Genomic DNA, 13,447 nt, shown 5'->3' on the forward strand with positions numbered 1-13,447 from the left:
CACTATTCTATTTTATTCCTTTCTTTCAACAAGTTCTCAATCTGTCACCGTGGCTGGATTGCATTGGCACAATGTCAGGTCACATGTTATTTCACCGTTCCATTCCATTCCGTTCCGTTCCGTTCCGTTCCGTTCCGTTCCGTTCCGTTCCGTTCCGTTCCATTCCATTCCATTCCATTCTATTACATTTAATTCCATTCCATTTGGTTTTATTCCTTTCCATCCCGTTCCGTTGCACTGCATTCCATTCCATTCCATTCGGTTCCATTCCATTCCATTCCGTTCCGTTCCGTTGTGTTCCGTTCCTTTCCGTTCCGTTCTATTTCATTTCATTCCATTCCATTCAGTTCCATTGCAATCCCTTCCATTCCACAATATTCTATTTTATTCCTTTCTTTCAACTAGTTCTCAATCTGTCACCATGACTGGATTTCAGTGGGCCAATGTCAGGTCACATTTTATTTCACCATTCCAATCCTTTCCATTCAATTCCATTCCAAACTATTGTATTCTATTCCTCTCCTTCAACACGTTCTAAATCTGTCTCCCTGGCTGGATTGCAGTGGCACAATATCAGTTCACATTTTATTTCAAAGTTCCATTCCATTCCATTCCTTTCCATTCCATTCCGTTCCGTTCTGTTCCATTCTGTTCCGTTGCATCATTTTCCGTTCCATTCTGTTCCATTTCGGTCCATTCCCGTCCATTCCATTCCATTTCACTCCATTCCATTGCGTTCCGTTCCGTTCTGTTCCGTTCCGTTCCTTTCCATTCCATTCAATTCCACACTATTCTATTCTCTTCCTTTCTTTCAACAACTTCTCAATCTGTCTCCCTGGTTGGATTGTAGTGGCACAATGCCAGCTCACATTTTATTTCACTGTTCCTTTAAATTCAATTCAATTCAATTCCATTCCATTCCGTTCCATTGCATTCCATTCCATTCCATTCCATTCCATTCCATTCCATTCCATTCCATTCCAAACTATTCTATTCTATTCCTTTCTTTCAACAAATTCTAAGTCTGTCACCCTGGCTGGATTGCAGTAGCACAATGTGAGGTCACATTTTATTTCACCGTTCCATTCCATTCCATACCGTTCCATTCCAAGCCATTCCATTTCATTCCATTCCATTTCATTCTGCTCCATTGCACTGCATTCCATCCCATTCCATCCCATTCCATTCCATTCCGTCCCGTTCTGTTACATTCCATTCCATTCCTTTGTGTTCCACACTCTTCTATTCCTTTCTTTCAACAAATTCAAAGTCTGTCACCCCAGCTGGATTGCAGTGGCACAATGTCAGCTCACAGTTTATTTCACTCTTCCATTCCATTGCACTCCATTCCATTCCGTTCCATTGCATTTCATTCCATTCCATTGCACTACATTCCATTCCATTCGATTCGATTCCATTCCTTTCCATTCCGTTCGGTTCCGTTCCCTCCCGTTCCATTCTGTTTCATTCCATTCCATTCCTTTCCAATCCGCTACTTTCCGTTCCGTTTCGCTCTGTTACATTCCGCACATCTCCATTCCATTCCATTCCATTCCATTCCATTCCATTCCATTCCATTCCATTCCACACTATTCTATTTTATTCCTTTCTTTCAACAAGTTCTCAGTCTGTCACTGTGGCTGGATTGCATTGGCACAATGTCAGGTCACATGTTATTTCACCATTCCGTTCCGTTCCGTTCCGTTCCGTTCCGTTCCATTCCATTCCATTCCATTCTATTACATTTAATTCCATTCCATTTGGTTTTATTCCATTCCATCCCGTTCCGTTGCACTGCATTCCATTCCATTCCATTCGGTTCCATTCCATTCCATTCCGTTCCGTTGTGTTCCGTTCCTTTCCGTTCCATTCTATTTCATTTCATTCCATTCCATTCAGTTCCACTGCAATCCCTTCCATTCCATAATATTCTATTTTATTCCTTTCTTTCAACTAGTTCTCAATCTGTCACCATGACTGGATTTCAGTGGCCGAATGTCAGGTCACATTTTATTTCACCATTCCAATCCTTTCCATTCAATTCCATTCCAAACTGTTGTATTCTGTTCCTCTCCTTCAATACGTTCTCAATCTGTCACCCTGGCTGGATTGCAGTGGCACAATATCAGTTCACATTTTATTTCAAAGTTCCATTCCATTCCATTCCAATCCATTCCATTCCATTCCATTCCATTCCATTCCATTCCATTCCATACCGTTCCATTCTTTCCATTCCATTCCAATCCATTCCATTCCATTCCATTCCATTCCATTCCATTCCATTGAAGTCTTTGAATTCCATATCAGTCCGTTCTATTCTATTCTATTCTATTCTATTCTATTCTATTCCATTCTTTCAACAAGTTCTCTGTCACCCTGGCTGGATTGCAGTGGCACAATGTCACCTCACATTTTATTTCTTTTCCATTCCGTTCCATTCCATTCCATACCATTCCATTCCACACTATTCTTTCTATTCCGTACTTTCAACATGTTTCCAATCTGTCATCCTGTCTGGATTGCAGTGTGAAAATGTCAGCTCACGTTTTATTTCACCATTCCATTTCATTCCATTCCATTCTATTCCATTCCATTCCTTTCCATTCCATTCCATTTCATTCCATTCCATTCCATTCCATTCCATTCCATTCCATTCCATTCCGTTCCATTAAATTCCACACTTATCTATTGTATTCCTTCCTTTCAACAAGTTGTCAATCTCACACCCCAGCTGGGTAGCATTGGCACAATATCAGCTCAGGTTTTTTTACACCATTCCATTCCATTCCGTTCCTTTCCATTCCATTCCATTCCATTCCAATCCATTCCATTCCATTCTATTTAGTTCCATTCCATCCCATTCTGTTCCGTTGCTCTCCATTCCATTCCATTCCATTCTGATCGATTCCATACCTTTCCGAAAATCTAACACCCGCCCCCACCCCGGCAATATGCGTCCTCCCCCGGGCTGGGTGGAGACCCCCGTCCCGCGAAACACCGGGCCCGGGCAGCGTCCAGGCCTTCTCTCCCTCCCGGGGCTGGCCCGCTCTGCGCCTCCGCTCCACCGTCGCTCGCCCACCCGTGCCTCTGCGGCCTCCCAGGGGCTGCCACCATGGAGTGCCTGGCGGCTGGACGCAGACCCCAGACCCCGGGCACACCGGGGATGCTGACCCTTCCAGGCGGGAGGGAAGGCGGGCACAGGTGGAGAGAGGAACGGGAGACCTAGAGGGACGGAAGGATGGGCGGAGGGACGTTGGAAGGGAGGGAGGGAGGGAGGGAGGGAGAGAGGGAGGGAGGGACTGACGGACAGAGAGAGGGAGGCCGTGAGGAACGGAGGGAATGACAGAGCGACCCAGGGACAGAGGGAGGGCGGGAGGGAGCAAGGGACAGAGGGAGGAAGGCAGGGAGAAAAAGCGGTCTCCGGCCTCCCGGAGCAACAGGACCCCCGCGCTCCGGGAAAACGGTAAGCGCCCGGCGCGGGCTGAGGGCTGGGCGGCGGCCGGCGGGGCACTCGCTCGCCCCGGTTCCGTCGCCCAAGGAATGGGCGGCCTCCTCAAAGAGAAAAGACGGGGACTCGGGTTGCCGTCGGGTTTTCACCCACGTGGCTTACAGACCACACCTCCCCAGGCCGAGCCCCGCAGCGGAGCGCCAGGCCGACAGCCCCGACCAACGACCACACAGGAGCCACACTCAGGACGACTGAAGCGTGATTTCGGATTCCACGTCGCTGGGCCCTCTGCAGGGGGGCCAGTTGCTGACGTCTCTCCCGCCCCCCCCCCCCCCCGAGAGGCTGTCCACGTTGACGGTTTGCTTCCCGAGCCCTGCGCGCACCCACAAACATCCAGGGAAGGGTGGAAGGCCAGCAACCCGTCTTCGCCCTCCTTGCCAGCCTCCAAACCGGCCACACGCACGGACTCCCCACATTGCGGGACACGGGAATCCATCGTCAGGCCGTCACGCCGGGGATGTATCCTGTCTCTGGGGTTTCGCTCTGGTCTTCGACGGGAGCCACACACCTGCGTGTGTGGGACGGTCACGGCAACGGCGACACCCACAGGCATTGGGTGTCTTCACGGAGAGGGGGCCTGGAAAACTCAAGACTCTCACGGAGGTTCAGTTCCACACTCCACTCCACCCTTCCAGGCTGCTTTCTCCCTGCTGAAGACGCGTGGGAGCCCAGGGAGCGGCTTCCAGTTCCCGCGGGATTCCTGGAGGGGTCCGGAGAGCCAGCCCCCGCCCGAAACCCACACCCCTCACCCCTTCCCCCTCACCCCTTCCGCTTCTTCTCTCTGGCCTCCGGCCCCACGCTTCCCCCCTCCCCTCCGGCCCACCCTCACCCAATCGCCCCCCCTCTCACCCAATCCCCAGCCCCCACCCCCAGCACCACCACGCCCCAGGCATCAGCGCCCTGGGGTCCCTCGGAGGGCGAGGGCGGGCTGTCCCAGGGCTCAGCGGCAGGCAAGAAGGGGTGGAGCCTGCCTGCCTGTGGGCCTTCATAAGAGCCGCTGGCTGTCGGCGCCGGCCTCCTGGCTGGACCTGAACGCGGTGCGGGGCTCCCCGCGATGGCTCTCCCGACACCTTCGGACGGCACCCTCACCGCGGAAGCCCGAGGACGAGGACGGCGGAGGAGACTCGTCTGGACCCCGAGCCAAAGCGAGGCCCTGCGAGCCTGCTTTGAGCGGAACCCGTACCCGGGCATCGCCACCAGAGAACGGCTGGCCCAGGCCATCGGCGTTCCGGAGCCCAGGGTCCAGATCTGGTTTCAGAACGAGAGGTCACGCCAGCTGAGGCAGCACCGGCGGGAATCTCGGCCCTGGCCGGGGAGACGCGGCCCGCCAGAAGGCAGGCGAAAGCGGACCTCCGTCGCCCCATCCCAGACCGCCCTGCTGCTCCGAGCCTTTGAGAAGGATCGCTTTCCAGACATCGCCACCAGGGAACGACTGGCCAGAGAGACGGGCCTCCCGGAGTCCAGGATTCACGTCTGGTTTCAGAACCGAAGGGCCAGGCACCCGGGACAGGGTGGCAGGGCGCCGGCGCACGCAGGCGGCCCGTGCAACGCGGCCCCCGGCGGGTGTCACCCTGCTCCCTGGTCGGTCGCCCCGGCGGGCGGGGATGTTGCCTACGCCGCCCTGGCTCCCCCGGAAGGGGCGCTCTCCCACCCTCAGGCGCCTCGGTGGCCTCCGCACCCCCCGAGCAAATGCCCGGGGGACCGGGACCCGCAGCGCGACGGCCTGCCGGGCCCCTGCGCGGTGGGACAGCCGGGGCCCGCTCAAGCTGGGCCACAGGGCCAAGGTGTGCTTGCGCCACCCACGTCCCAGGGCAGTCCGTGGTGGGGCTGGGGCCAGGGGCCCCAGGTCGCCCGGGCGGCGTGGGAACCCCAAGCCGGGGCAGCTCCGCCTCCCCAGCCCGCGCCCCCCGAGGGCTCCGCGCGGCAGGAGCAGATGCAAGCCGTCCGGGCGCCCTCCCCACCGCCCCAGGAGCCCGGGCGCTGGTCTGCACTCCCCACCGGCCTGCTGCTGGATGAGCTCCTGGCGTGCCCAGAGTTTCTGCAGCAGGCGCACCCTTTCCTAGAAACCGAGGCCCCGGGGGAGCTGCAGGACTCGGAAGAGCCCGCCTGCCTGGAACCACCCCTCAGCGAGGAAGAATACCGGGCTCTGCTGGAGGAGCTTTAGGACGCGGGCTGGGGACGGGGTCGGGGCAGGGCGGTGGCCTCTCTTTCGCGGGGAACCCCTGGCTGGGCACGGAGGGGCGTGTCTTCCCTCCGGGCTGACCCCGCCTGGCATTCCTGCCTTCTAGGTCAGGGCCCGGTGAGAGACTCCGCACAGCGGAGAACTGCCATTCTTTCCTGGGCGTCCCGGGGATCCCGGAGCCGGCTCAGGTACCAGCAGGTGGGCCGTCTACCGCGCACGCGCGGGTTTGCGGGCAGCCACCTGGCCTCCTCTGGGAGCAGCCCGGGCAGAGCTCTCTTGCCTTTCCGCCACCCCACCCCCGCCCGACCACCATCTACCCCCCGCCCCCACCCCGGCAATATGCGTCCTTCCCCGGGCTGGGTGGAGACCCCCGTCCCGCGAAACACCGGGCCCGGGCAGCGTCCAGGCCTTCTCTCCCTCCCGGGGCTGGCCCCCTCTGCGCCTCCGCTCCACCGTCGCTCGCCCACCCGTGCCTCTGCGGCCTCCCAGGGGCTGCCACCATGGAGCGCCTGGCGGCCGGACGCAGACCCCAGACCCCAGACCCCAGGCACACCGGGGATGCTGACCCTTCCAGGCGGGAGGGAAGGCGGGCACAGGTGGAGAGAGGAACGGGAGACCTAGCGGGACGGAAGGGTGGGCGGAGGGACGTTGGAAGGGAGGGAGGGAGGGAGGGAGGGAGGGAGGGAGGGAGGGACTGACGGACGGAGAGAGGGAGGCCGTGAGGAACGGAGGGAATGACAGAGCGACCCAGGGACAGAGGGAGGGCGGGAGGGAGCAAGGGACAGAGGGAGGAAGGCAGGGAGAAAAAGCGGTCTCCGGCCTCCCGGAGCAACAGGACCCCCGCGCTCCGGGAAAACGGTAAGCGCCCGGCGCGGGCTGAGGGCTGGGCGGCGGCCGGCGGGGCACTCGTTCGCCCCGGTTCCGTCGCCCAAGGAATGGGCGGTCTCCTCAAAGAGAAAAGACGGGGACTCGGGTTGCCGTCGGGTTTTCACCCACGTGGCTTACGGAACACACATCCCCAGGCCGAGCCCCGCAGCGGAGCGCCAGGCCGACAGCCCCGACCACCGACCACAGAGGAGCCACACTCAGGACGACTGAAGCGTGATGTCGGATTCCACGTCGCTTGGCCCTCTGCAAGGGGGCCAGTTGCTCACGTCTCTCCGGCCCCCCCGAGAGGCTGACCACGTTGACGGTTTGCTTCCGGAGCCCTGCGCGCACCCAGAAACATCCAGGGAAAGGGTGGAAGGCCAGCATCCCGTCTTCGCCCTCCGTGCCAGCCTCCAAACGGGCCACACTGCAGACTCCCCACGTTGCGGGACACGGGAATCCATCGTCAGGCCATCACGCCGGGGATGTATCCTGTCTCTGGGGTTTCGCTCTGGTCTTCGACGGGAGCCACACACCTGCGTGTGTGGGACTGTCACGGCAACGGCGACACCCACAGGCATTGGGTGTCTTCACGGAGAGGGGGCCTGGAAAACTCAAGACTCTCACGGAGGTTCAGTTCCACACTCCACTCCACCCTTCCAGGCTGGTTTCTCCCTGCTGAAGACGCGTGGGAGCCCAGGGAGCGGCTTCCAGTTCCCGCGGGATTCCTGGAGAGGTCCGGAGAGCCAGCCCCCGCCCGAAACCCCCCCACCCCTCACCCCTTCCCCCTCTCCCCCTTCCGCTTCGTCTCTCTGGCCTCCGGCCCCACCCCTCCCCCCCCCCCGCCCCCCCCCGCCCCTCCTCACCCAATCCCCCCCCCACCCCCAGCACCACCACGCCCCAGGCATCAGCGCCCTGGGGTCCCTCGGAGGGCGAGGGCGGGCTGTCCCAGGGCTCAGCGGCAGGCAAGAAGGGGTGGAGCCTGCCTGCCTGTGGGCCTTCATAAGAGCCGCTGGCTGTCTGCGCCGGCCTCCTGGCTGGACCTGAACGCAGTGCGGGGCTCCCCGCGATGGCTCTCCCGACACCTTCGGACGGCACCCTCACCGCGGAAGCCCGAGGACGAGGACGGCGGAGGAGACTCGTCTGGACCCCGAGCCAAAGCGAGGCCCTGCGAGCCTGCTTTGAGCGGAACCCGTACCCGGGCATCGCCACCAGAGAACGGCTGGCCCAGGCCATCGGCGTTCCGGAGCCCAGGGTCCAGATCTGGTTTCAGAACGAGAGGTCACGCCAGCTGAGGCAGCACCGGCGGGAATCTCGGCCCTGGCCGGGGAGACGCGGCCCGCCAGAAGGCAGGCGAAAGCGGACCTCCGTCGCCCCATCCCAGACCGCCCTGCTGCTCCGAGCCTTTGAGAAGGATCGCTTTCCAGACATCGCCACCAGGGAACGACTGGCCAGAGAGACGGGCCTCCCGGAGTCCAGGATTCACGTCTGGTTTCAGAACCGAAGGGCCAGGCACCCGGGACAGGGTGGCAGGGCACCGGCGCACGCAGGCGGCCCGTGCAACGCGGCCCCCGGCCGGTGTCACCCTGCTCCCTGGTCGGTCGCCCCGGCAGGCGGGGATTCTGCCTACGCCGCCCTGGCTCCCCCGGAAGGGGCGCTCTCCCACCCTCAGACGCCTCGGTGGCCTCCGCAACCCCCGAGCAAAGGCCCGGGGGACCGGGACCCGCAGCGCGACGGCCTGCCGGGCCCCTGCGCGGTGGGACAGCCGGGGCCCGCTCAAGCTGGGCCACAGGGCCAAGGTGTGCTTGCGCCACCCACGTCCCAGGGCAGTCCGTGGTGGGGCTGGGGCCAGGGGCCCCAGGTCGCCCGGGCGGCGTGGGCACCCCAAGCCGGCGCCGCTCCCCCTCCCCAGCCCGCGCCCCCGGAGGGCTCCGCGCGGCAGGAGCAGATGCAAGCCGTCCGGGCGCCCTCCCCACCGCCCCAGGAGCCCGGGCGCTGGTCTGCACTCCCCACCGGCCTGCTGCTGGATGAGCTCCTGGCGTGCCCAGAGTTTCTGCAGCAGGCGCACCCTTTCCTAGAAACCGAGGCCCCGGGGGAGCTGCAGGACTCGGAAGAGCCCGCCTGGCTGGAACCACCCCTCAGCGAGGAAGAATACCGGGCTCTCCTGGAGGAGCTTTAGGACGCGGGCTGGGGACGGGGTCGGGGCAGGGCGGTGGCCTCTCTTTCGCGGGGAACCCCTGGCTGGGCACGGAGGGGCGTGTCTTCCCTCCGGGCTGACCCGCCTGGGATTGCTGCCTTCTAGGTCCGGGCCCGGTGAGAGACTCCGCACAACGGAGAACTGCCGTTCTTTCCTGGGCGTCCCGGGGATCCCGGAGCCGGCTCAGGTACCAGCAGGTGGGCCGTCTACCGCGCACGCGCGGGTTTGCGGGCAGCCACCCGGCCTCCTCTGGGAGCAGCCCGGGCAGAGCTCTCTTGCCTTTCCACCAGCCCACCCCCGCCCGACCACCATCTACCCCCCGCCCCCACCCCGGCAATATGCGTCCTCCCCCGGGCTGGGTGGAGAACCCCGTCCCGCGAAACACCGGGCCCGGGCAGCGTCCAGGCCTTCTCTCCCTCCCGGGGTTCGCCCCCTCTGCGCCTCCGCTCCACCGTCGCTCGCCCACCCGTGCCTCTGCGGCCTCCCAGGGGCTGCCACCATGGAGCGCCTGGCGGCCGTACGCAGACCCCAGACCCCGGGCACACCGGGGATGCTGACCCTTCCAGGCGGGAGGGAAGGCGGGCACAGGTGGAGAGAGGAACGGGAGACCTAGAGGGACGGAAGGATGGGCGGAGGGACGTTGGAAGGGAGGGAGGGAGGGAGGGAGAGAGGGAGGGAGGGACTGACGGACAGAGAGAGGGAGGCCGTGAGGAACGGAGGGAATGACAGAGCGACCCAGGGACAGAGGGAGGGCGGGAGGGAGCAAGGGACAGAGGGAGGAAGGCAGGGAGAAAAAGCGGTCTCCGGCCTCCTGGAGCAACAGGACCCCCGCGCTCCGGGAAAACGGTAAGCGCCCGGCGCGGGCTGAGGGCTGGGCGGCGGCCGGCGGGGCACTCGCTCGCCCCGGTTCCGTCGCCCAAGGAATGGGCGGCCTCCTCAAAGAGAAAAGACGGGGACTCGGGTTGCCGTCGGGTTTTCACCCACGTGGCTTACAGACCACACCTCCCCAGGCCGAGCCCCGCAGCGGAGCGCCAGGCCGACAGCCCCGACCAACGACCACACAGGAGCCACACTCAGGACGACTGAAGCGTGATTTCGGATTCCACGTCGCTGGGCCCTCTGCAGGGGGGCCAGTTGCTGACGTCTCTCCCGCCCCCCCCCCCCGCCCCGAGAGGCTGTCCACGTTGACGGTTTGCTTCCCGAGCCCTGCGCGCACCCACAAACATCCAGGGAAGGGTGGAAGGCCAGCAACCCGTCTTCGCCCTCCTGCCAGCCTCCAAACCGGCCACACCGCGACTCCCCACATTGCGGGACACGGGAATCCATCGTCAGGCCGTCACGCCGGGGATGTATCCTGTCTCTGGGGTTTCGCTCTGGTCTTCGACGGGAGCCACACACCTGCGTGTGTGGGACGGTCACGGCAACGGCGACACCCACAGGCATTGGGTGTCTTCACGGAGAGGGGGCCTGGAAAACTCAAGACTCTCACGGAGGTTCAGTTCCACACTCCACTCCACCCTTCCAGGCTGCTTTCTCCCTGCTGAAGACGCGTGGGAGCCCAGGGAGCGGCTTCCAGTTCCCGCGGGATTCCTGGAGGGGTCCGGAGAGCCAGCCCCCGCCCGAAACCCACACCCCTCTCCCCTTCCCCCTCACCCCTTCCGCTTCTTCTCTCTGGCCTCCGGCCCCACCCTTCCCCCCTCCCCTCCCGCCCACCCTCACCCAATCGCCCCCCCTCTCACCCAATCCCCCCCCCACCCCCAGCACCACCACCACGCCCCAGGCATCAGCGCCCTGGGGTCCCTCGGAGGGCGAGGGCGGGCTGTCCCAGGGCTCAGCGGCAGGCAAGAAGGGGTGGAGCCTGCCTGCCTGTGGGCCTTCATAAGAGCCGCTGGCTGTCGGCGCCGGCCTCCTGGCTGGACCTGAACGCGGTGCGGGGCTCCCCGCGATGGCTCTCCCGACACCTTCGGACGGCACCCTCACCGCGGAAGCCCGAGGACGAGGACGGCGGAGGAGACTCGTCTGGACCCCGAGCCAAAGCGAGGCCCTGCGAGCCTGCTTTGAGCGGAACCCGTACCCGGGCATCGCCACCAGAGAACGGCTGGCCCAGGCCATCGGCGTTCCGGAGCCCAGGGTCCAGATCTGGTTTCAGAACGAGAGGTCACGCCAGCTGAGGCAGCACCGGCGGGAATCTCGGCCCTGGCCGGGGAGACGCGGCCCGCCAGAAGGCAGGCGAAAGCGGACCTCCGTCGCCCCATCCCAGACCGCCCTGCTGCTCCGAGCCTTTGAGAAGGATCGCTTTCCAGACATCGCCACCAGGGAACGACTGGCCAGAGAGACGGGCCTCCCGGAGTCCAGGATTCACGTCTGGTTTCAGAACCGAAGGGCCAGGCACCCGGGACAGGGTGGCAGGGCAGCGGCGCACGCAGGCGGCCCGTGCAACGCGGCCCCCGGCCGGTGTCACCCTGCTCCCTGGTCGGTCGCCCCGGCAGGTGGGGATTCTGCCTACGCCGCCCTGGCTCCCCCGGAAGGGGCGCTCTCCCACCCTCAGACGCCTCGGTGGCCTCTCCAACCCCCGAGCAAAGGCCCGGGGGACCGGGACCCGCAGCGCGACGGCCTGCCGGGCCCCTGCGCGGTGGGACAGCCGGGGCCCGCTCAAGCTGGGCCACAGGGCCCAGGTGTGCTTGCGCCACCCACGTCCCAGGGCAGTCCGTGGTGGGGCTGGGGCCAGGGGCCCCAGGTCGCCCGGGCGGCGTGGGCACCCCAAGCCGGCGCCGCTCCCCCTCCCCAGCCCGCGCCCCCGGAGGGCTCCGCGCGGCAGGAGCAGATGCAAGCCGTCCGGGCGCCCTCCCCACCGCCCCAGGAGCCCGGGCGCTGGTCTGCACTCCCCACCGGCCTGCTGCTGGATGAGCTCCTGGCGTGCCCAGAGTTTCTGCAGCAGGCGCACCCTTTCCTAGAAACCGAGGCCCCGGGGGAGCTGCAGGACTCGGAAGAGCCCGCCTGGCTGGAACCACCCCTCAGCGAGGAAGAATACCGGGCTCTCCTGGAGGAGCTTTAGGACGCGGGCTGGGGACGGGGTCGGGGCAGGGCGGTGGCCTCTCTTTCGCGGGGAACCCCTGGCTGGGCACGGAGGGGCGTGTCTTCCCTCCGGGCTGACCCGCCTGGGATTGCTGCCTTCTAGGTCGGGGCCCGGTGAGAGACTCCGCACAACGGAGAACTGCCGTTCTTTCCTGGGCGTCCCGGGGATCCCGGAGCCGGCTCAGGTACCAGCAGGTGGGCCGTCTACCGCGCACGCGCGGGTTTGCGGGCAGCCACCCGGCCTCCTCTGGGAGCAGCCCGGGCAGAGCTCTCTTGCCTTTCCACCAGCCCACCCCCGCCCGACCACCATCTACCCCCCGCCCCCACCCCGGCAATATGCGTCCTCCCCCGGGCTGGGTGGAGAACCCCGTCCCGCGAAACACCGGGCCCGGGCAGCGTCCAGGCCTTCTCTCCCTCCCGGGGTTCGCCCCCTCTGCGCCTCCGCTCCACCGTCGCTCGCCCACCCGTGCCTCTGCGGCCTCCCAGGTGCTGCCACCGTGGAGCGCCTGGCGGTTCTACGCAGACCCTAGACCCCGGGCACACCGGGGATGCTGACCCTTCCAGGCGGGAGGGAAGGCGGGCACAGGTGGAGAGAGGAACGGGAGACCTAGAGGGACGGAAGGATGGGCGGAAGGACGTTGGAAGGCAGGGATGGAGGGAGGGAGGGACTGACCGACATAGAGAGGAAGGCCGTGAGGTATGGAGGGAATGACAGAGGGACCGAGGGATAGAGGGAGGGCGGGAGGGAGCAAGGGACAGAGGGAGGAAGGCAGGGAGAAAAAGCGTTCTCCGGCCTCCTGGAGCAACAGGACCCCCGCGCTCCGGGGAAACGGTAAGCGTCCGGCGCGTGCTGAGGGCTGGGCGGCGGCCGGCGCGGCTCTCGTTCGCCCCGGTTCGGTCCCCCAAGGAATTGGCGGTTTCCCCAAAGAGAAATGACGGGGACTCGGGTTGCCGTCGGGTTTTCACCCACGTGGTTTACAGACCACACCTCCCCAGGCCGAGCCCCGCAGCGGAGCGCCAGGCCGACAGCCCCGACCAACGACCACACAGGAGCCACACTCAGGACGACTGAAGCCTGATTTCGGATCTCGGGGTAGGAATGTTGTCAGACAGCTGGCTCTGAACCAGTAATAATGGTTGTGCAAGTGGACCCCAGCCACTCCATCAGCATGACGGCCTGGGTTTGTTTGTGTGGCCTCATTCTCTTAATGAGGTTGGGATGGGATATCTGGCAGGGACTAGGCAGGAATCAAGCCCAGTGTCTGCTAACATGCACTGAATCCTATGTTGAACGGGATTAGGTCCTGGGGGCTGGGCCTGTGTGCTCAGGGCAGTCTCTCCGAAGGCACAGATGTTGTTTCTGAACAGGACCTGGGGAGACAGGCCGTTGCTCACAAATGCTGTTTCCCCCAGCTGGCAACCAGTGAGAAAAATGCCTGAGTGGAGGTCTGACCTGCCCCAGTCTGGAGAGCTGATGCTCTCTGGAAAGGTAGCTAATGTGTACTGTCTGCTGTCTCCCTGTCTGCCACTCCAAAACTTCAGGGCAAAAATAATCCAAGATTGTCAGGATGAGCCTGGTGAGGGTGGCACCTTTGGGGACAGGCCCTTCAGCCTGGCA

General features: G+C 63.4%; 3 protein-coding genes across 4 annotated transcripts; all 3 read left to right on the forward strand.

Moving 5' to 3' along the window:
• The first annotated feature begins 4,562 nt into the window (after positions 1–4,562).
• Positions 4,563–6,011, forward strand: LOC100591753 (double homeobox protein 4C-like). 2 transcript variants are annotated; one of them, XM_030818840.1, is made up of 2 exons: positions 4,563–5,039; positions 5,797–6,011. In XM_030818840.1, the coding sequence occupies exons 1-2, from the start codon at positions 4,563–4,565 to the stop codon at positions 5,809–5,811; spliced, it is 492 nt and encodes a 163-aa protein (XP_030674700.1). In that variant the 3' UTR covers positions 5,812–6,011. The 2 variants fall into 2 exon arrangements, with proteins under 2 accessions (XP_030674700.1, XP_003282731.3); XM_003282683.3 differs by lacking the exon at positions 5,797–6,011 and having other exon boundaries at positions 4,563–5,751.
• Positions 6,012–7,626: 1,615 nt separating this feature from the next.
• On the forward strand, positions 7,627–8,818 carry LOC100596859 (double homeobox protein 4-like protein 4). Its single transcript, XM_012504216.2, has one exon. It carries the CDS (start codon positions 7,627–7,629, stop codon positions 8,734–8,736), a length of 1,110 nt encoding a protein of 369 aa, XP_012359670.2. The 3' UTR covers positions 8,737–8,818.
• Positions 8,819–10,699: 1,881 nt separating this feature from the next.
• On the forward strand, positions 10,700–11,891 carry LOC100592883 (double homeobox protein 4-like protein 4). The gene has a single exon (XM_012504270.2). The coding sequence runs from the start codon at positions 10,700–10,702 to the stop codon at positions 11,807–11,809; it is 1,110 nt and encodes a 369-aa protein (XP_012359724.2). The 3' UTR covers positions 11,810–11,891.
• Positions 11,892–13,447: the final 1,556 nt, after the last annotated feature.

Source organism: Nomascus leucogenys, chromosome 9 (genome assembly GCF_006542625.1).
Source record: "Nomascus leucogenys isolate Asia chromosome 9, Asia_NLE_v1, whole genome shotgun sequence".
Classification (NCBI taxonomy): Eukaryota; Metazoa; Chordata; class Mammalia; order Primates; family Hylobatidae; genus Nomascus; species Nomascus leucogenys.

Bases quoted from the DNA above. Each gene is read 5' to 3' on its own strand.
- LOC100596859 (XM_012504216.2), top strand. From the start codon at position 7,627: ATGGCTCTCCCGACACCTTCGGACGGCACCCTCACCGCGGAAGCCCGA.
- LOC100591753 (XM_003282683.3), top strand. From the start codon at position 4,563: ATGGCTCTCCCGACACCTTCGGACGGCACCCTCACCGCGGAAGCCCGA.
- LOC100592883 (XM_012504270.2), top strand. From the start codon at position 10,700: ATGGCTCTCCCGACACCTTCGGACGGCACCCTCACCGCGGAAGCCCGA.